This window comes from Hevea brasiliensis, chromosome 5 (assembly GCF_030052815.1).
Source record: "Hevea brasiliensis isolate MT/VB/25A 57/8 chromosome 5, ASM3005281v1, whole genome shotgun sequence".
Lineage (NCBI taxonomy): Eukaryota > Viridiplantae > Streptophyta > Magnoliopsida > Malpighiales > Euphorbiaceae > Hevea > Hevea brasiliensis.
Genome location: NC_079497.1, coordinates 103083911 through 103108579, shown reverse-complemented (window position 1 = coordinate 103108579; position 24669 = coordinate 103083911). Strand labels below are relative to the sequence as shown.

General features: G+C 29.0%; 1 protein-coding gene and 1 pseudogene across 1 annotated transcript; one reads left to right on the top strand and one right to left on the bottom strand.

The window, feature by feature from the left end:
• Positions 1-9558: 9558 nt before the first annotated feature.
• On the bottom strand, positions 9559-11052 carry LOC110647887 (zeatin O-glucosyltransferase). The gene has a single exon (XM_058147864.1). The coding sequence runs from the start codon at positions 11011-11013 to the stop codon at positions 9559-9561; it is 1455 nt and encodes a 484-aa protein (XP_058003847.1). The 5' UTR covers positions 11014-11052.
• An 11393-nt stretch (positions 11053-22445) lies between these two features.
• On the top strand, positions 22446-23984 carry LOC110647886 (zeatin O-glucosyltransferase-like; annotated as a pseudogene).
• The last annotated feature ends 685 nt before the right edge of the window (positions 23985-24669 follow it).

The following is a 24669-nucleotide window of genomic DNA, read 5'->3' as shown; positions in this document are numbered from 1 at the left end:
CTTTCCTTTCTCTCTTGATGGGAACCTAAATCCCAAATGACACTTTTATCACATTTATTCATTCAACAATCTATTCATGTAAGGTACATTTCATACTTCAAGTTGTATTGCTAATATATTATGAACTCCATTGGTGTTGGGAGTATAAGTCTCAACAATCTATCTAGGTTAATTTCATTTCATATTCAAGTGGTATCACTCATGTTTTATTAGACCTACTAGTAATAGGAATACAAATCTTAATTATATATGCACATAACTTAAATGTTCATTAAGTCATTTAGGTAAATTACTATTTCTACTCCAAGTAATCCATGAATGTTTCATGGATTCCAAATTTCATACCTTAATTTCCTCTACCAATTTAGTTATTACACTTTGTGTCTTTGTATTACTATTCACATTACTATTCACATTACTATTCACTCAAATTATTGACTGTTTAATATATAATAAATTTATTGAACCTAAGTTCACCAAGATACCACATTTTTCATTCTAAAGTTGTTGGTATTGGTTGCCAATACCATTTCAAAGCTTAGTGTTGGTTACTTTACAATTTTCAGATTTCAAACACTAAGTTTACTGTTTCATTGGTCATTTGTACAGTAGGAATTTGACAAAATTGTCTTCATAAAAGTTGTTCTTTACTATGTCTAGTTATATTTCTTTCTTTGAATCACTCCATTTGGAGTTTTGTAGCTCAAGTTATGGTCATATTACCATAACTAGCCGGATTGACCTGTACCCAGAATTTCTGGGCAATTTGGTTCTACCAGATTTGGTGACCTAAGTTTGGTTGGCAATTTGACTAGGTTATGGTCAGAATTTGGATTTGTGTTCTTCATAAAAGTTGTAGGGATATGTCTCAGCTTTCTGTTGGTAAAATTTCAGATCAATTGAACTTTTCTACACTGAGTTATGACCATTTGAACAAATACTATTTGTTTGGTCATTTTCCAAGGACAACATGTTGGTCACTCGGATTAGGGTAATTTTTAGGTTAACTTAGTTTGGTTTTCTGGGCAGGGTTTCTTCACCAAAGTTGTGCCATTATGTGTTTAGTTTCATGTCCAATTGGAGTTGCACCAATTGAACCTATAAAACTCCTTTTATAGCTGTCCAAACCTGCTAGACTCACAACTAGTCCTGCAGGTCATCAAGGGCAGCATGCCTAAGCTCAACTCCAACATCTTTACTCACTTCAATTCCTCCTCACACACATTCAAATGGTCACTAATTGACCATTACAAGGTTAACATACCATTACATAAGCAAAACTCTAATTTTTCACAAACCCTAATTTCTAAAGTTTTCATTTCATACTATCCATGCCATCTAACACATCCAATCACAAATTCCTACTAAGCAACTCCAATAAACACATTTTATTTTATTTAAATCCATCAATTCCCATAGTTACACATGCTGACCAAAATTCTTCTTCCATCAAACATGAATAATTTCTCAATTTTTTTCTTATAATTCTTTCTATTTTCATGCTCAAATTTAAGTTTACTAAAAGAATATGGAAGAAAGTAGCACTAATCTCTTTGAGTAGAATTTTCCTAAGCTTAAACTTCACTTTCTTTCTTTTTCTAGGCTGCCAAACACTCTCCCAAGGTGCACAAGCAAATTTTCATGAAAGAAGTCTATGGATTTTATGGTGTTTTTATATGGGAATTTGAGGTGAGAAGAAAGAGCAATGGAGAGAGCTCTAGAAAATGGTGGTTCGGCTATGGCTCTTGGGAGGAAGAAGGTGACCATAATTTTTTATTTATTATTCTCTTTTTATTTATTTTATGTAAGCTTGTTGAATGGTGATTGGTGGATAAGTTTTTAATGACATCATCATGATGTAATAATTCTAATTTTCTTCAATTTTCTTTTCTTTTCTTTTCCTTTCTCCTCATTTTCAATTTAATTTTTAGCAATATTTATTCATATTTTAGATCATAATAATTATTTACTTAACTGGACAAGTCAGTCAAAAATCATCTCTAAAGACAAAATGACCAAAATGCCCTCCGTTTGGCTTATTGAGCCAAAATCGTCTGTACCGATTGAAAAATTTTTCTAAACCTTTTCTTAGCATTCTAATGCCATAGAAACCTCAATGACTCTTCTCTGGAGTCCCAAAAATTATTTTATGAATTTTCTCCAGGGTTTAGGGCTTCTAGTTGCGAAGACCGCAACTTCCCATTGGGTTACCCATTGGTAGGGCACCGGCTCATTTAACTTGATTGTATTTTATTTCAAAAAATTTTCCTAAATTTTTCTAATTATTATTTGAGTTATTTATGACTCCTCACTCTAGTTTAAATATTTTTCTAAACGTTCTAGCTGTCCGAACTGACACCGGTCACCGGAACAGTAGAATGTACGGAATTGCTACAGCAAGGGTGTTACAATTCTTCCCTTCTAACAAAAATTTCGTCCTCGAAATTTACCGAGTATAGGTATCTAAGATAATTCTTTTACCTTTCTATTACTCCCTCTTTCTACTCTTTCTATATATATGGTATTATTTAGTCTTTTCGATTCTATCATTATACACTTAGGCATATCATAAAGGAAGAATAATTTACCTCAAATTCACATTTGGGGCTTCTTGCTCCTCTCCGGCTTAGGTGACATTTGGAAGTGGTGTTACTGTTGTACTTGGTCCTTCCACGACCTCTGTTTGGGTCCGTGGTAAATTCCTCTTAGGACAATCTTTCAGACGATGGTCTATGGCCCCACATCTATAACAAGCTCCAGTCAATCCCCTACATTCACCTTTATGCCACTTGTTACAATGGCCACATTTTCTTGCTAGTCCTGGCGCACTCACTATTAGTGTTTCTGGTTGATCTCTTCTAGGTATAGGCCTGGGTCTAGATCTCCTACTTTGATCAAATGTCTGACTTAACTGTTCTCTTGGCCTCTTATTACTAAACTGTCCAAATTTCTTCTTTTGCTGATCACCACTTCTCTTCTGTTCCTCTTCATGAATACAACTAATATATTTCTTTTTGAACTCTATCAGAAAGAATTTCCAAGTTACGTCGGCTGGTGGCACTACCTTTGTTACAACATCCCACCACCGATATGCAACTTCTTGTAACAATGAAACTTCACACTCCAAACTCTGTTCTGGTGTGCAATGGAGCTGCTGCAGGACTCTTTCAGTCCTTTCTAACCAATACTCAGTCACTGAAGAATTGTCTTCCTTTCCACCATTAAAATCTACAGCTCCATACTTCCTAATTTTTCCTAGAGGTGATTTTCGCTGAGGCGGTGGTGGAATAACCCCAGTCATCTGTCAAAAGAATTCAGTCATCTGCTCAAATAAGGCTTGTTGGGGTTGTACAGGCACCTCTTGCACTGGTGGAGCAGGATCTCCCCGATTTCCAATATTACTCCCAGTCGGGATACGGCTTACTACTTCTTCTTCTACTGCCCTCTGCGATTCTGAGTCCATACCTTAACCTAAAAAAACCAAGAAAACAGATCTGTATTAGTGTCACATTAACTCATATGAATGCAATACATGTTATGCACACTATCCCTTTCCATCTATCTATGGCTAGGAATGCCTAAACCATGCTCTGATACTAATAAATGTAACACTCCTCACCCGACTACAGTGTAGTCGAGCAGAGTGTGCTACATTCGATGCCGGAGCACCCTATCTTATCTTACTTTATTATTTTAGTAATTTTGAATTCGTTTAATTTAATATCAATTATTTTTCTATGGAGAAACCAGCGGAGTTTCCCCTATTTTATTTCTATTTGGCACATTTCATTATTCTCCTACTTGAAAATTCAACAATATTTTCAAAATAAAATCTTATTCATACTAATCATAATTATTTTATCAATTTGAATATCCTCTATGTAATTCAATTTCATATTTATTTCCATTCATTTTTAACTCATATATGATAATTTTCAATCTTCATTAATTTACATGATATATAATTTAATTACATATAAAAAAGCTAATTTATTAATTTACATCACATTAATATTACTTACAAATTCTTAATTTACATTACAACATATGAATTACAACATACAAAATATTTATAACATACAAAATACATAAAGTGATATACATGGGACCTAACTACATGCATTGCTGAGGAGGTGACAACCTTTGACACTCTGCAGATCTGGACTCCTAAAATTTCTAGTGAAACGTCCATTGGGTTCTAGCTTCAGTACCTGAGCGAAGGAAATAATTCCATCGCGCTAAGCAATGCTGCTTAGTGGTGCAATAATATAACAAGGAAATAATATACAAATAAAGATAGAAAACAAAAACATAATTTGGATACTTAAGATTTATTTATACTTCACATGCGATTTCTAAAATTTAATATGTTTTATCCTAATTTAGTCTTCTTTGGAAGTGTTTATTTCGCCAATGTACAGTAATAATGTACAAAGAAAAATGATCTAAAAATAATAAATTTATGCTTATATTATTATATAAGTCACATTTGCAATATTTATTTATGTTATAATTTTCTTTGCTAATATTTTAGCATTTTCACAATACTTGCTAGGTTGTCTCAGATTATCTCATAATAAGTAAATTTAAATATCAGTCCAGTTCATTTTGATTCTTTCTAATAAATAACTATTATAATTTATTTTAGGTCATCTTACTCATTTATTTTATTTAATTTCTAATATTTTTAATTGCTAATATTCTTAACTTATTTCAATAAATTTCACTGCCCAAGTAACCTATGACAGGCTGACTAAACTGGATAACGGGTCATTGGCACTGGGCACCGCGGTGCCTCAGGCCGTCATACAATGGAACGCAAAATGTCAACCACGTATGCAGTCAGTATGGCTAAAAAGTCATGATAACACATAATCAGGCATTAAGCCATGAGTGCGGGCATAAAGCCATGAATGCGGGCATAAAGCCATGAATATGGGCATAAAGCCATGAATACAGGCATAAAGCCTTTTGCAGTACTGCTAAAACAATACCTTATTGGCATGCCAATCTATCCAATTTGACACACGTGTCTAGGCAATACATGAGCACATAGTACCATTAAGAGTTTATATGTTTCACCATTTCATTATATTTTTCGTTTATATTTTTATAGCATTCTAATTTTGTTTATAATGGAAACATAATTTCCAAATTCACATTTCTAGGTAATTTATGCATTCATCGTAATATTCATACTAATTACAATTCACATTCATTTAATCTCATGTACCATTCACATTCAAAACATCTTTCATTTCTCTCTTGATGGGAACCTAAATCTCAAATGACACTTTTATCACATTTATTCATTCAACAATCTATCCATGTAAGGTACATTTCATACTTCAAGTTGTATTGCTAATATATTATGAACTCCATTAATGTTGGGAGTATAAGTCTCAACAATCCATCTAGGTTAATTTCATTTCATATTCAAGTAGTATCACTCATGTTTTATTAGACCTACTAGTAATAGGAATATAAATCTTAATTATATATTCACATAACTTAAATGTTTATTAAGTCATTTAGGTAAATTACTATTTCTATTCCAAGTAATCCATGAATGTTTCATGGATTCCAAATTTCATACCTCAATTTTCTCTACCAATTTAGTTATTACACTTTGTGTCTTTGTATTACTATTCACATTACTATTCACTCAAATTATTAACTTTTTAATACATAATAAATTTATTGAACCTAAGTTCACCAGGATACCCCATTTTGCATTCTAAAGTTGTTGGTATTGATTGCCAATACCATTTCAAAGCTTAGTGTTGGTTACTTTACAATTTTTAGATTTCAAGCACTAAGTTTACTATTTCATTGGTCATTTGTATAGTAAGAATTTGATAAAATTGTCTTTATAAAAGTGTTCTTTATTGTGTCTAGTTATATTTCTTTTTTTTGAATCACTCCATTTGGGGTTTTGTAGCTCAAGTTATGGTCATTTTACCATAACTTGCCGGATTGACCTGTACCCAGAATTTATGAGCAATTTGGTTTTGCCAGATTTGGTGACCTAAGTTTGTTTGGCAATTTGACTAGGTTATGATCAGAATTTGGATTTGTGTTCTTCATCAAAGTTGTAAGGATATGTCTCAGCTTTCTGCTGGTAAAATTTCAGATCAATTGAACTTTTCTACACTGAGTTATGTCCATTTGAACAAACACTATTCATTTGGTCATTTTCCAGGGACAGCATGTTGGTCACTCGGATTAGGGTAATTTTTAGGTCAATTTGGTTTGGTTTTCTGGGCAGAGTTTCTTCACCAAAGTTGTGCCATTATATGTTTAGTTTTATTTCCAATTAGCGTTGCACCAATTGAATCTATACAACTCCATTTATAGCTGCCCAAACCTGCTGGACTCACAACCAGTCCTGTAGATCACCAAGGGCAGCATGCCTAAGCTCAACTCCAACATCCTTACTCACTTCAATTCCTCCTCACACACATTCAAATGGTCACCAATTGACCATTATAAGGTTAACATACTATTACATAAGTAAAACTCTAATTTTTCACAAACCCTAATTTTCAAAGTGTCCATTTCATACTATCCATGCCATCTAACACATCTAATCACAAATTCCTACTAAGGAACTCCAATAAACACATTTTATTTCATTTAAATCCATCAATTCCCATAGGTACACATGCTGACCAAAATTCTTCTTCCATCAAACATGAATAATTTCTCACTTTTTTTCTTATAATTCTTTCCATTTTCATGCTCAAATTTAAGTTTACTAAAAGAATATGGAAGAAAGTAGCACTAACCTCTTTGAGCAGAATTTTCCTAAGCTTAAACTTCGTTTTCTTTCTTTTTCTAGGCTGCCAAACACTCTCCCAAGGTGCACAAGCAAATTTTCATGAAAAAAGTATAGGGATTTTATGGTGTTTTTATATGAGAATTTGAAGTGAGAAGAAAGAGCAATGGAGAGAGCTCTAGAAAATGGTGGTTCAGCTATGGCTCTTGGGAGGAAGAAGATGACCACAATTTTTGGTTTATTATTCTCTTTTTATTTGTTTTATGTAAGCTTATTGAATAGTGATTGGTGGATAAGTTTTTAATGACATCATCATGATGTAATAATTCTAATTTTCTTCATTTTTCTTTTTTTTTTTTCCTTTCTACTCATTTTCAATTTAATTTTTAGCAATATTTATTCATATTTTAGATCATAATAATTATTTACTTAACTGGACAAGTCGGTCAAAAATCATCTCCAAAGACGAAATGACCAAAATGGTCTCCGTTTGGCTTATTGAGCCAAAATCGTCTGTACCGATCGAAGAATTTTTCGAAACCTTTTCTTGGCATTCTAATGCCATAGAAAACCTCAATGACTCTTCTCTGGAGTCTGAAAAATTATTTCATGAATTTTCTCCCAGGTTTAGGGCTTCTAATTACGAAGATCGTAACTTCCCACTGGGTTACCCATCGCTAGGGCACCGGCTCATTTAACTTGATTGTTTTTTATTTCAAAAATTTTCCTAAATTTTTCTTATTATTATTTGAGTTATTTATGACTCTTCACTCTAGTTTAAATATTTTTCTAAATATTCTAGCTGTCCGATCCGACACCGGTTACCAGAATAGTAGAATGTATGAAATTGCTACAGTGAAGGTGTTACAGGGGGAGTTTTATGTTACATTTTAAAGTTAAAAAACTGTAGTATTATAATCATATAAGTTCAGAGACAACTATTGAAATTTATCCAAGGAAATACAATTGAATTGCAATGTCAAACACTTTTCTTTATTGCTATCAGCAATGAAATATATAAGATTTTGAAATATTAAAAACGTTTTATAAAATAATAATTAAGAAATTAAAATGTAACTGAATTTTAAATTTTAAGAAATAAAGTATAAATGAATTTAAAATATAGTGGAAATATATATATATATATATATATATATATATATATATATATATATATATATATATATATATATATATATATATATATATATATATAAAGTAGAAAGATATTTCAAAAAATATGACATATGGCATTCTTTTTCATAGTATTGCTACGTGACTAATATGTGACATTCTCCTTTTCACATGGTATTCTCTATTATATGTAAATTATAAATTATTTAATAGTTATCCTATTAATATTATAATAAGTAGCCATTATTGTAAGGTAATTTACAATGTATTAACACACACACACACACATATATATATATATAAGGATTTTAATTATTTCTATTTAAAATCTTTATTAAAAAGTTTAAGAGATAAAAGTAATAAAAAAAATTTAAATAATTAATAAAAAATTTAAAACATTATATTATTTTTATATATTAAAATTAAAAGAAAATATATAAATTAAAATTATTAATAAACACATGCATTAGTACAGATAATTCTCTAGTTTATTAATAAAGACGTAAATGTTGATCATTAATATATTTCAGAAAACATAGGGCTTAAAGTATGTAACAATAATTAAGCACTAATTTTAAATTAATTGAGGTTGATATATGAATCACTTTTTTCCATTCAACTATATTTGAAATCAATTTTACATTAATATTCAAAGATGGAAATTTTTTTAATATTACTTCTCTTCTTTTCAGTTTAGGTCTCTCTATTTTCATTTTTGTTCTTTTCACCATTAATTTATCACATTTTCGTACTAGAATATTTAATTTTCTATGTTAAATATAATCAAACCATTTTAATTGAAACTCTCTCATTTTATTTTCAATATATGTTACATGTACTTTTAATGAATGTGATTATTCCTAATTTTGTCCATCATAATATCATGGTATACCTCTTAACATATATATTTGTATCACACTCATTTTATAAACATATTGTAACTTAAATGTTCAATATGTACTCTTATGTAACATAATTAATTTACTTATTTTTTACTTTGTATAAAGTAAATTTACCTTAGGATGCCTTAATGATTGGTAGCAATTTACTTTAAAAGTATATACATGGGAAATAAGCAATAGGGGCGGCCCAAGCTAACCAAAACACAAATATGGCCATATGTTGTTTTGTTCATTTTTAGAATCATGATATTTGTTAACCCAAAGCAGCCAAACACAAACGCAAATACGTTATTAGTGACTACCTTTTTAGCCAAATTGGTGTGAATTATTGTGTTTTAGCTGTGTAGCAAGGGAATGACATCTTAATCTTACTTATTATACGACGTAATATTTCAGTTTTTCACCATTTAATTTTTTTTAATTACACTAAAATAATAATTTAATTTAAAATTAAAAGTAAAATATTGTTCAATGCAAAATTTTAAAAATTAAAGACATGAAATTAAAATGTTTTAAATTAATTATTTTTTTAAATCGAATTATAAATTTCACAAATTTCATTGTGTTTTGCTATAAATCACCCGCATAATAATTTGAAACGATTTTCCTAAAGAAAAATACATAAGCACATCCATACCATACCTTTTTCACTTGAAATTGGCTAGTCATTAGAATTTTAATTTCCGTCTTACAATCTTCAGATTGGTTCCAATATGAAAAATTTCCAACCAAACTAGCTAAAGCTTAACTTGAGATATGGGCAATGAAAGAATCCATCTCCATGCGAGAAGCTCCACCTTCGACCATTGATAGCTGCACAGACTCGCTCAATTCTGCTGCTCTCTTCCTCATCCCATCTCCTTCATCTGAAGCCATTAGCTTCTTCACGGAGCTTTCAACCATCTTTGCTGTGGCAATCTCATCTCTGCGGGCCCATTCCTTAACAGTAACACCAATCTTGAGCAACTCTGTTATCAGGAATGCGTTTCTTGGTTGATCTGAATGCATTGGCCAAGCTGTAATTGGAACTCCCATAGTGATGCTTTCCATGCAAGAATTCCACCCACAATGACTCATAAAACCTCCTGTTGCTGGGTGGGCTAAAATCTCCAGTTGGGGTACCCAATCTCTCACCACCAATCCCATGCCATCCACTGAATTCTCATACCCTTTTGGGAGCTCACCTCTTCTTTCATGATCTCCATTGAAAACATCTCCTTTATCAGCATCCCTCAGTACCCAAATGAATTTTTGGTTGCTTTGTTTCAACCCAATTGCTAGCTGCTTGATTTGTTCATTGTTCATGGCTGTTGTAGTCCCAAAAGACACGTAAATTACCGAGTTTCTTGCTTGTTTATCTAGCCATGCCAAACAAATATGTTTCCCATTTGACCCTCTTGTCTTTGCAGGCACAGTCAATGGATTAAAAGGCCCTAAAGCCCAATGCTTCTTGGTCCTTTCCTCCATTGTTCCTTTCTGTTGTTTCTCGATCAAGTCCATGAAAGCACCTTCTATCAATCTGCATGTGTTGTACACGTACCCCGAGTTGAACGTATGGTACTGATACTCAGAAGCAAGCAAATCCAAAAACTCATCGGTGAAGCATCCTTCAAGACTGGGAATTTCTTCTGGGATCACCCCATTATCTTGAATATTATGTATCCTCTTTCTTTCCCACCGAAACAAACTAATGGTGAAAGCAGATACGCTATGGAAAATGTAGGACTCTGCATTGGAGATTAATGGAACTTCTTGAATCACAGACGCCATTAAAGAATCATGGATGACAACAACCTTTCTAGCCTTGCTAGAAAGCGAACGCAGAAGCAGAGACACAGGCTCTCGAAGATGAGATGAGGCATTATAGAAAGCTGGTAGCAAATGAGAAGGGAACTTGTTTTTGGCATTTGGGTTGGGAGGAGGGCAAGCAAAGGGAGGGATTTCAAAGTCATGGAAATGGATTCTAGAGGTGACGCGTACATCCCACACGTGAACGCGAAGCTTGGCCTGGCGGTTGTGGGTGGCGGTGCCGACGAAGTGGACCGGAATGCTGTAGGAAAGGATCAGCCTGGAGAGTTGGAGGAGCTGGTTGAGGTGGCCTTGTGCTGGGAGAGGCACCATAACCACTACTACTTGTGATTGTTGTAGGCCATTTTGGTCGTTAAATGCATGGACTTGTTTTTTTGGGTTGTTAGCCATATGGTGATAGCTTGGAGGATTGGGTTTTAGGAAAGGTTAAGTATGCGTTTTCTATGTTGCTGGATGCTGGGTTTTCTTGGTTTGTGTTGGGAATCCTTTTATAAGGAAATTTTAATCTAATATCCAAAAATAATTATAATCTCAAGCCATGAATTTTTCACCATTCAATTCCGTTAGACCCGTTATAATATAAGAATTCATATTTTAAGAGATAATTGAATTTTATATTAGCTATAAATTTACTACAACTCTCATCTTTTATCTAAATTTAAAACTGATTATGTTTTACCAAACTCACGTAAATTAAATTTTATATTAGTTATAAATTTACTACAGCTTTTATCTTTTATCTGAACTTAAAATCGATTATATTTTACTAAACTCACGTAAGCAAAGTTTAACTCATAATTAAAAATTATTTTTAAGATAATAAAAGTTATAAAATTGAATTTTATCGAAAACAAAGCAATAAATTTTCATTTAGAAACATTGTAATTATTTTTAGAATTGTGTGGTTGCAGTGAATTTAAACTCTAAATAGAATTTAACAATAATAATAATAATAATAATTGTAATATGGTTGAATAGAAGTTGTAGTCCAAGTGAACAAAAGCAAAAGAGGTTTGTCTAAGTGATACTAGCAAATAAGTAACTTAAGTTTGCTTAATTGTGAAAAAAGCACCAATTAAAGTCAAAGCTCCTTTGATTATATCATTGTCGTTTGCATGTCGGTAATGACTTTTATTTTTTATTATAAATTAATCTAGTTTCTTATTTTTTTGAAATTACTTTATTAAATTTCAAATTTAAAAATTTATAATTTTAGAGTCTTAACACATTAATAACTTTTTAAAAATAATAATTGTCCAGAGAGAGAAAAAATCAATAAAAAATGCAAATGTTAAGAGTCATGTATATCTAAACAAAATTATAAATAACTCATCTAATTAAAAAATTAATTAGTCAAGACTACTACTTGTTATATATTTTATTTCAATTAACACAGCAACCGCTTCTCTCTACTTTAGTAGAGAGAGAAAATTTCTCTCGTCTTCTTCTTCTTTTTAAGACTAGGTTCTTGCTAGCTTTGCCGCTTTAGGTAGCTTTCCTTTACCCCTCTGGGCAGGGGGAGGTCACCTTTCCTTCCTAATTCGGTGGGTTTCCCCTCCTTCGTGGATGGGTTGGATTGTAGATATTTTTGTCTTGAAGGCAGCAGTAGATAAAAGCCGGGGGATTGTTTTGGGCTGCCTAGCGTTCTCTTGTACTATGCTTTCTATTGTTGGTTGTCGTTTTGAGTTTTTGCAAGTTTTGGAGTGGCCTAAGGGAGAAGCCTCTGAAGATCTACTCTAGCTAAGATGATGTTATGTGTCACATGTATATCTATACATATCAGTTTAATTAATTTATGAAAGAAAATTCAAAGTGGAAACTCTTCACTCCAAATTCAATTGAAAAAGTGTGAAAGATTAATTAGATTGTTACTGATAAGCTACTATATGGAAGTTTATATGACTTTGGAAACCAGCAAACTTTCCCATCAATTCAAGTGAGTGTACTCGTTTGTCCAAGGACAAATAGTCTGCAGCCTTTTCTACCGTTGCATCCAATATCTAGAGATTAGATTTGTGTTCGTGGATGTACACTAATTAATGCAGGAGGTAGATGTTGATGAGAATAGCTAGAGAGCTAGAGTGGTTACATGTTGCTTTCTATATGCATTTAATTATTATATATGGTTTGTGAATGCATATACAGAGAAAGAAAAGGACACTTTGAATAATTTAGCACAAGTTATTGGAAAATAGCATATATATGCAGCAAAGAATGAGATTCAATATGGAATATAAAAAAATTCAATTGATTTTTTTAGTTAATTTTTATATTTAAAATGAAAGATTTTAATTCTTTTTAATTTAACAAAAATCATTTTAAAAGAAACAAAATTTATGTATGATTGTGTAAAAAAAATTTAATTCTTTTCTTACAAATTATTTATTCCAAATGAACAATTAATCAATATATCAAACTTAATTATTCTTTTGATCACCTTAATTATTCTTTTGATCACCCGCCTAATTTAAGTTTGCATTCCCATTTCATACCTTCATGATAATTAATTATGAAATATACTTTTCGATAGAATTTAGCCAAAAGCATCTTTAGACCTTAATAGTTTTGCACGAAATGCACTTTACATTTTCACTTTTAGTTACATATCATTCGATATCTAAATTTTATAAAAATATAATTATTTAAATTCTGCGATTAGTAAATGCACGGATGTGACTTATATGCACTTTGTATTTTTATTTCACTTTTATAAAGTTCAGAGTTTTTTTTTTTTTATAAGCAAAATTTTTTATTAATAATTCCAAAAAAAACTTAATTTGCTGCACCAAAACTAGTCTTAGATAAATAAAAACTCTGATACATACAGCCTAAATGCCATAAGTTAAGTGAAAATATATAGACTAAAATACAAAACAAAATAGAAAAATGTTTCAAAAGAAAATACAAAATCAAAGAAAGTATAAAATAAAGTTTAAAGATTTAATAATTACATTTTTATAAATTTCAAATATTAAATAAAATATTACTGAAGATGAAAATGTTAAATGACTTTTCATACAAAGTTTAAGTTATCTGTTCGGTCAAATCGAATTCTAATTATTAAAGAGAGTAAACTTTAATAGTAATCAACTGGATTAATATTTAAGTAATTTTTTTGTAATCACAATTTTAACTTATATCATATTAATAAATAAAAAAAATAATTCCAAATCAGTAACTTTATCTAAGTTTGGATATTATTTGAGGTACTGGGGACTATGTGTGCATAATAATTGAGAATGTGGTGGATAGGGGGCTTTTCAATGGTAAGATCCACGCAATATGTAACCTTTACATACAAATATGCATTCCTTTTTCCAACAAACCACACACATATCTTTTCTTGTGGAAATATGCTCCCTAAGGGGAAGGAGTAGTATACCTTTTCTGGGGATCTCAGCTCAGCCTATCAGGCCTAAATATGTTATTATAATCATAAAATGTTTAATTTTTTTATATATAAATATCTCTTATTGAAATTTAACCCAAAACTAAATAGTTTTGGAGATAATTTCAGTATCATTGATTTATTTTAAACTCAAAACTTCATAATTTTAAAGACAACACCACAATATATATTAAAATTAGAAGCAAAAATTTTACAGTAACATTAATTTTATTATTTATAAATGTAACAATATAAATAATTACCGATAATGATGCATAAAAAAAGATTTTGTAGCAATTGTTGTTATCATGCTACATAAAAAAGATTTAGCAGCAATTATTATTATCATTAAAAATTTTTTGCAACAATAACTATTGCTATCAATAACTTTTTTTTTTTTTACAACAACCTTAATTTTATTATAAAATATTTACGAGCATAATTTTATTGTAACAATTCATATATTGCTATCATAAATTTATAGTAGTAAATTTTATAATTTTTATAGCTTTTTACTGCTAAATCTCATATTTCTTGTCATCTGACATTAGTATCAATAAATTAAAACTCATTAATAACATATAATTTTATTTAATGTTTGATGAATCTTCAAAAAATTTGGATCCTCACAGCAGCTAGTAGAAGGTTGTTAAAAAGGGTTAATGAATTGTTTTGGCAAATCCACTCTGATAATTGAGTTAATAGATCACTGAAAATAGGTGATGAATTAGAGAGATGAGGAACAAATAGATGTCTTTAGCAAAGCACAAACCTCAAAATAATAAAACACAACCCAAATAATAAACATAGTTTCTTTCCATTTGGTGTTGTTTAAATGTTTCTGAGTTGGTAGACAAAATATTAAGGGCAGTGATAAACTCTGAAAACAATAATTATTAAATTTTGAGAGAAAAGGCTGAACAAATTATATAGTAGTTCATTTTTAATTTTAACTTATATAAGAGAATGAGTTGTTTTATATATTAAAATGATAAGTCAAGTCAATGTTATAATCTAATCGCTTATATCTACTCTTTCATTTTTATACTCTCTCATTGTAAGATCTATAATCCCAATAATAATAATAATAATAAAACTAGGATGTGAAAAGTTCAAGTTTGGTGCAAAGTTTTTCTTTTCTTATATGTGAACAACGTGAGAAAGAAAATGTACCAAAACAAGTTGGTTAAATATATAATCCCAAATGAAGAAAAAGATGGCAAAAGAATTCCAACATGGAAAGCTTTCCATCCTATCCTATCCATGAATCTATTGTAGTCTCTACTATAGATATTTCCAAATGGCTTCTCCCTGTGTGTCATAATTCTGATTCTGATAAGACACTCTCCAATATCAAATGGCTTTGTCCTTTTCTTCTTTTCTTTTTTTTTTTTATGTTGGATACTATATGATAGGGTTAATTACTAGAATAATGTAATATATATATATACCATAATTGATGTAAATGGTAAACAATTGACCAGGATAATGTGTAAAAAAAAATTAAGAAAATGCCATTCAAAATTTCATTTTCTTGACATGAAAAAAGTAAAGTGGCCAATTTTGGGTGTAAAAAAAAAATATCATTTTGAGTGACGTTTTCTCATGCAATCAATAATGCAAGATGGAGACAACAAAAATGCCAATTTTGATCATTGCCTTTTTTTTTTTAGAGCGTATGCTTACTAAAACTACCACTTAAATTGACGTTTTTATATAAAATGTAGATTTTTTTTTACTTAGACCTAATATACTATGAATTCAAGATAATAAATATATGGTGAAATTCATAAATTATATATGTTGATTCTATATAATTGTGTCTTGATTCATGATGAATTAGATTTAAATAAGAATTTTTCTAAAATATAATCTTAAAGACAACCGCTCCTCTCTCATTTGTTCATGTTATGTTCAAAGCGCTCATACTTTTTCTCTTACCCTTTGAGTTTCTATTTCCATTCTTTTTCGCTCTTGAGTGAAAATTTTTCTTATTTTCTAATTGTGTCATGTTCAAAGTGCTCATACTTTTTCTCCTACCCTTTGAGTTTCTATTTCCATTCTTTTCGCTCTTGAGTGAAAATTTTTCTTATTTTCTAATTGTGTTGTGTGATTTTTTTTTTCTTTTCTACTTATCCCCTTTGTGGTTAGATTGTCATGTTAAAAAAATTTGTCTATGTTTATGTCATTACAGATTATTAGGTTTCATTTTTTTAGGATAATTTATGATGTTGTGACCTTCTTATGCAGGTATAGATCTACAAGGCAAAAGTAAGAGTACGGGTAAGTTGGCCTGATAACCTCTTAAACTTAAGTCGATAAGACACTCAAGAACAAAATAGGAAATTGACTAAAAAGAATAACATACTTAATCACGGAGACTGTGATATCCTTTCATATGTATTAGCTAGACTCCTACTTACTGTCACAAATAGTGTAAATAAGGTAGGTTCTCATTTAGGAGGAATCGTTTTAGAAGCAGGATATAGAACCTCACATGGATGGGGATTGACATCTTTACTGGATATAATTACACTTTGAATAAGGGGGTGTTTGGTTCACCTGTTAAGTGCAGCTGATAGCTGATAGACACCCAAACAGATAAACTAGAGTGTTTGGGTAAATTTTAAAAAATAAAGCTGATAGCTGATGGATAACTGATATGATACCTATCAGCTGCAATTTGTATCAGCTCTATTTTTAGAGCTGTTTCTCATCAGCTGATAGCTGATTTGATTTGATTTTTTATTTTGACCATATTATCCTTTTTATTTAACTTGAAAATTAATATTATTAATACTTTTTTATTTTTTATTTATAATTTTAACATTTTAATTAACACATTTTAATTTTGTTAAAATATTATTTATTAAAAACATAAAATGTAAAATATTTATTTATATCTAAAAACTTAAAATTAATTATAAGTTTTTTCTTTATCAACAATAATAATTATTTTATTATTTTATCTATATTTTTTAAATTATTTAATTATTTTTTAAAAAATTTAATTATTTTTTTATTTCAATAGTAAAATAAATAATATAATATAATAGATTAATAATTATATTTTTATTTTAATAATATAATAAATGATATAATATATTAATTTAATAATTATATATTTAATTTAACAATAAAATAAATAATACAATATAATAAATTTATAATTTTATATTTATTTCAATAATAAAATAAATTATATAATATATACCCTTATTGGTCATTTCACATATCAACAGCAATAGCAAAACATAGTTTTACCAAACAATTAATATAAATTAGCTATCATCAGCTACCAGCTATTAGCTAACAGTAATAGCTATCAGCTAACAGTTATCAGCTGCCAGCTAACGGTTATCGGTTATATTCAACAGTTAAACCAAACGGACCCTAAGCAAATATCATAGTTCCGAAACCATAATGTGCAAATCATGGACGAATCATTATCCCTGTCCAAACTATGGTTATAGATTAGGACACAGTTAACTGGATTTCCAGGTCACCTACTTGGATATTTTACAGAGCATAATATCAATTTATAAATTAATCCCCAACGTATATCCAAAAATGTAGGTCAATTTATAAATTAATCTTTTTTTTTAATTTGTAACAATTTAATCTCTAATGTTTAATTCCATTAACATATTAATTCCTACTATTGAAATTAACTGTTAATTTCATTAATTTTTTTAATTAAAAAAATAATTTAATATTAAAAATTTATTTTATTAATAAAATAGTATATATATATATATATATATATAAAAGGAGCCTTTAAGTCAAACTTTCCTTTCTATGGTTATCATCAACTGGATAATAATGCCTATTTTTCTTCAGTCTCTTTACAAAACAATTATATTATAAGAAGTTTTTAAAAATAATTTCTTCAATTCTATAAATAAGTTTTATTTAATATATATATATATATATATATATATATATATATATATATATATATATACTTTTAAAAATTAATTCATCATTTTTCTAACTTAACTAAAAATTTAGTTAAAAAATAATTATTTTTACAGGTATATAATATGATCAACAAAGTTTTATAATGCTTAAAATTAATAACTTAAAAATTTAAAATTTTTAAAAGATATTGTAAAAATAATTTTTAATTTTTTAATATAAAAAAACATTTCAATAGTTAAAATTTAAAAATATTTAAATAAAAAGTCAATATATTTAATATGATAAGTTAAATTTTTATAAAAAGAATATAATATAATATATATATATATATATATATATATATATATATATATATATATATATGCTGCCACTAAAATAGTCCAACTTCAATTTTAATTATTGAATAGATTTACAAGTAATTTTTGGAATTTGAAAAAAAAAATTGAATAATTACAAAAGAATTATTTTTATCATTAAACCTAATAATTATTAAAGTTAATCACAAAAAAATAATGAGGTTTTAAAATATACTTTAACATTTATTTTCTTAAATAACAATTTTAGTCCTTGTAATTTGTTAATAATTCCCACTTTAGTCCTTTATCAAAAATTATAATTATTTTTTGCTATATTTTGATCTCTCAAAATTTCCTGAATTATTATATGTTCCCAAATACACAGAGAGAGAGAGAGAGAGAGAGAGAGAGAGAGAGAGAGAGAGAGAGAGAGAGAGAGAGAGAGAGAGGTTAATTGAACTATTTTGGATAGTTCATTTTTCACTTTAAATTCTTTGAAAAACTCAACTAGACACTTGTAAATATACATGAAACTAGTGCTTTTATGCATCAAAAGATCAAAGCATATAACTCAAGCATATGAATCCTTTATTTTAAGTTACAAAAATAGTGTAAGCCACAGTGAGTTTATGCACAACTCATGAAATCATTAAAGGACTTGTTATATGCATGCATGGAATGTATATAGTGCTGAAAATTAAAGAGTGAAGGGAAAAATAATTCAAATTGCTTAGTTTATATATAGTGATTCAACTCATAAAGTCTACATTCACTTTTCAAAATACACTTTTGAGAGTTTCTCTCTACTATTATTTTTTCTTTAATGGATAAGAGTCAAGCTAAATATATGCACACGCTTCACTTAGTACTTGCCAACTAATTATGAAAGTCATTCACCTTTCAACTTCGCTCAAGCATTGATTTAGGTGCTTGATCACCTTTACAAGATCAATATATAGGTTATAACAACCAAAATCCTACATTATTGTTCATTTCAATCATTAGCTATTCTATCTTATTTTACTTATTACAATCACATTGTAGTTTCTTGTAAAATTCTTGATTTTTCAATATAAAATTTTAAATAAAATTTGATAGCTAGAGTGTCTATTTGACATTGAATTTGCAGGGCTCAAACTATTTTTCTGAATAAAAGTATCATTTTAGGCACATGGCCTAGCCCATGGCGCGGATCTGTCACATCAACATTGGCGCCGTCTATGGAAACGTGTCCATGTGCCTCTTCCCAAGCCCCTCAACTGGGAGGCTATGTTGATGCTCAGCTACCCACATCGATTAGGAGTCGAGAGGCTAAGTTGCTTATAAGCATTAGTCTCCACTCTCTCTCCCAGAGGCACCTTTTTAAGACAAAATCTCCCGAGTCACTGTTAGTACTAGTCGCAGGAATAATATCTCTGGAGTAAGGCCTAAACCATGGCGCGGATCTGGCACATCAACATTATCCTAAAATCCATCAATTTCCAGCATCATGCCAACTCATAAACTTGTTCAAAATAATTTGCATTTCGAGTTCATAATGAATAAATTTAAATAAATTTTTCTCACCAATTTAAAAGAAAAACATTATTTGGACATACAATAAACTAGTGATGAGTTCATATATATGTGACATATTTAAGATTATTTGTAAAATAAGTGGATCCTTTATTAACGGTGTATCGTGCAGGGGTGGAATAATAGAAGGGTGGCAATTTTTTTTCTAATTTTAAAATAATGTTAAAATTGACACATGTTAACTCATCATTGGTTTGTCATACATTGAATTAACCCATCCGTTGCCTCAAATAATCTCTCCAATTGTGCAGTTAGGTGGCTTTTCATTTCATTATAGTGATTTGGATTTAGAATTGAGAGAACTCTAATTTATGCCAAACAAATATTATTTTAGAAATCTATAAATTTATTTTAATTATTAAAATATAATTTATTTAAATTTAAAAAAATAACTTAAAAATATTAATTAACTCTGCTTATTTTCTAAATAAAAAGATTTTAATCGGTTGAAATATTAAAATATTAATTTTTTAAAAATTAAACTTGATTAATTTAATTTTTAGTTGAATTTAACTATATTGATTCAATTTTAATAAATTAATTTCAAATTAAATTATATGAATCATTAAAATAATTTTCAATTAAAACATATTTTCAATTTTATGCAACTTCTCACCTTGGCTAAAATTGACTGATGGGGTTCGCCGGCAGCCACCTCTGGTCGCCGTTGACTTGGCATGATGGAATATGATATAGGCCCCACCTCATTACGTTGTCTCAGATTTGTCTCATTGAATAAAATTATTTTAAGGAAAAAAAAAAAAAAAATATATATATATATATATATATATATATATATATATATAATTTTTATTTGATTAAATTATAAAAATCTAATAAAATTTGCAATTTAGTTCTAGCATTAGAATTCTATTAAATGAACGTTAATTTTAACAAAAATAATACAATATTTTGATTTTTATTTTTATTTTTATTTTTATTTTAAAAATAATTTAAGTCCTAAAATTTTATTTTTTTAATAATTTAATCTATATATTTTTAAAATGTATGTCCCATTAATTTAAAAAACTTTAAATTTAAATTATTAAAATAAAAATTAATTACTTTAAAATCTTTAAAATTTTTAGCTAGTTACATAATTATTCATATATTTTATAAATTGATTATTAAATATTATAACCATTTATAAATAAACTCTTATAATTTTGTAAAATTCTATTTATGTTATTATTATTTTAATAATATATATATATATATATATATATATATATATATATATATATATATATATATATATATATCAATTTATAATATTTTTATATATTATATTATATTGGTATATATATATAAAAAAAAAAGAAGAAAGATGAATATAGACACAAATAACTATTAAAATAAAACTTTAATTACTAAATTGTTTGATTTTAAAATTACATAACTAATTTGCAAATTTAATTAAATTTTAAGGGCTAAATTGCCACTAAAATAAAATTTAAATGACTAAATTTTTTCAGATTGAGAATAAAGTTAAGAATATTTTGATCATTTTTTCTAAAATTAACGATAACTTAACTGAACTAAGTTATTAGTTTTGTCAAATTTTAAAGACTAAATTATTTAATTTTAGAAATATAAAGACTAAATTATAATCTATCTTATAATTTTTATTTTATTTTGTCAAAATCAGATATATTAATCAATCGAATTGGATTAGTGGGATAATATAATTATTGAGTAAATGAAGCTTTTCTTTGTCAACAATTTTCAATTTATATTAGCTAAATTGGATAATCAATTTATTAAAGCTATCAGGTGACCTTCAAAACCAATATTTAATTTCTTTCATCCTTAATTGATATAAATTATATTTTTTTAAATTTATAATTTTTAATAATATATCCAACATTTTAGAAGGTACGCGATGTGTTCCTTTAAATTTAGTCATAATGAAAATAAGAATTTTTATTAAAAAAATTATATATCGAATTGATAGAATTAAAAAAAATTAATCATAATTATGAATATTTTTATCAAAGTTTTAATTCATTTTTCACTGAATATATATGCTAAAAATAAAGCATGAAGAACCCTCTAATCTTGTTATGCATTGTAAAAATGCAATTCAATTTATTTAGACATTATTATCAATTCCATGGAAAAAAAAATAAGTTTGATGCTTCTTTGCAAATAATCTAGCCACATATTTATTAGCATTTATCATCATAAGGTTAATGATGTTTCACCCTTATACTTATTGAGATATTTAATTTAATATTTTTAATTTTTCATTTAAATTAATTTATGAATTTTGATTTAAGTTTAATTTCTTGATTTTTAATTAATTTTTTAATTTTTTTATTTTCAAGTTAAATTAAATTGAAATTGAAATTTTCATATAAAAATTTAAAAATAAGCGAAATTGAACATTATGATAAACACAAAAATAAAATTAAGTATTAACTCAATTTTATTAGGCGTAATTAAATAATTAATTAAAGTATTACTATAAAAATTATTATTTTTATCCGATTCGTTATTACTTATGATGTATTATATAGAGTGAATTGAGACTCACCTATTTGTGTATTGAATTTATGATAAAATATGATATATCGAATTTAAGAAAATTTTTTTTATTTATATAATGATTCCAACTCCAAGCCTCTACCTCTTTCAAACTAATAATTTCCTTCAACCATCAATATGAAAAACCATCAATACCGACCAACAGATAGCCATGGAGGCCAAAGTGACCTAAAACAAGCACAAATAGTTGTGGTTATGGTGCCTTACCCAGCACAAGGCCACCTCAACCAGCTTCTCCAACTCTCCAGGATCATCTCATCCTACAACATTCCCGTCCACTTTGTCGGCAGCGCCACCCACAACCGCCAGGTCAAGCTCCGCGTTAACGGCTGGGATGTAAACGCCACCTCTTATATTCATTTCCATGACTTTGAAATCTCTCATTTACCTTGCCCTCCTCCGAACCCAGATGCCAAGGAACAAGTTCCCTTCTCATTTGCTGCCAGCTTTAGAGTACGCCTCATCTCACCTGCAAGAGCCTGTGTCTGTGCTTCCGCGTTCTCTTTCCAGCGAAGCAAGAAAGGTTATCGTCATCCATGACTTTTTAATGGGATCTGTAATTCAAGAAGTTGCATTGATTTCAACTGCAGAATCCTACACTTTCCATAGTGTATCTGTTTTTAATCTTTGCTTGATTCATTGGGAAAGCATGGGAAAACCTGATGTGCCAGATGGGTTCTTCCCCATGGAAATCCCTTCCCTTGAAGGTTGTTTCGATAATGAGATGTTGCATCTAATTGATTCTCAGTCTAAGCACCAAGAATTCAATTCTGGGATAGTTTACAACACGTACAGATTGATTGAAGGTACTTACTTGGACTTGCTAGAGAAACATTTGAAAGAAAAAATGGAGGATAACAAAAAGCATTGGGCTTTAGGGCCTTTCAACCCAGTGACTATCCCTGAGAGAAAAGGCTCATATGGAAATCACTTCTGCTTGGAATGGTTAGATAAACAGGGAAGAAACTCGGTGATTTTCGTGTCCTTTGGGTCTACAACAACCATGAATGATGAAGAACAAATCAAGCAGCTGGCAATTGGTTTGAAGCAAAGTGACCAAAGGTTCATTTGGATACTGAGAGAAGCTGATAAAGGAGATATTTTCAATGAAGAAAACGAAAGAAGATTTGAGCTCCCAGAAGGGTATGAAGAATCAGTGAATGGAATGGGATTGGTGGTGAGAGATTGGGTACCCCAACTGGAAATCTTAGCCCACCCAGCAACAGGAGCGTTTATGAGTCATTGTGGATGGAATTCTTGCATGGAAATAATGACCATGTGAGAGCCAATTGCAGCTTGGCCAATGCATTCAGATCAACCAAGAAACGCAGTCCTAATTACAGAATTCCTCAAGATTGGTTTTGCTGTTAAGGACTCGTCGCACAGTGAGGAGATTGCCACATCAGAGATGGTTGAAAGCTCTGTGAAAAGGCTAATGGCATCAGATGAAGGGGATAAGATGAGAAAAAGAGCAGCAGAATTGGGTGAGTCAGTTCGCCAATCGATGGGTGAAAATGGAGATTCTCGCCAGGAGATACTCTTTCATCACCCATATCTCTAGTTAAGCATAGAATCTTTCATTACCCATATCTCTAGTTAAGCTACTTCTTTTCTTTTATAGCAAAGCAAAGAAAATGGAGATGGACTTCATCGAGCTATCTTCAATGGTGTATTCTCCGAGAACTGCGAATCAACTTGCCCATGCACTTCCTATAGTGGCACTAGCTTCCCTAGACTACAAGATTTGGCACAAGGAATTGCCTTCCTCTGTTTTGTCTATGGCTAGACTTGATGTTCCTGATCCTTTTGGTGAAATCTTCTATTTTCTGCTTAAAAAAAAAACCATTGGTTAATATTATCTATTTTAAAGTTTCATGTTGAATTTTACCCATATGTCCCATGATGAAGAACAAAAACCAATCATTAACACTGGATTGTGTGGTTCTAATTCTAATTTAGGGTCTATTTAGAGATTGGAATCAAATTAAAATTTTCATATTATCTTAGTTTAATATAATTTTGATTCAATTCTCGATTTTTTAAAAAATATTATGCCATTATTTCCATAAAAAATTATATTTCAATTAGCATTTAAATTTTGAAATAGATTATTAATACATAATATATTATATAATATATTTAATTATTTTTAAATTATAAAATCTTACTATAAGTTACATATATGATTTAGAGTTAAATATATTTTACAATATAATAGTACAAGTATATCATTTAATATGTCTTTTAGTTATTTATTAATTATATAATCTTTAACTATAAAATACAAATATAATTATGAATTAATATATATATATATAT

Coding starts and splice junctions, on each gene's coding strand:
- LOC110647887 (XM_058147864.1), bottom strand. CDS start 11,013: ATGGCTAACAACCCAAAAAAACAAGTCCATGCATTTAACGACCAAAAT.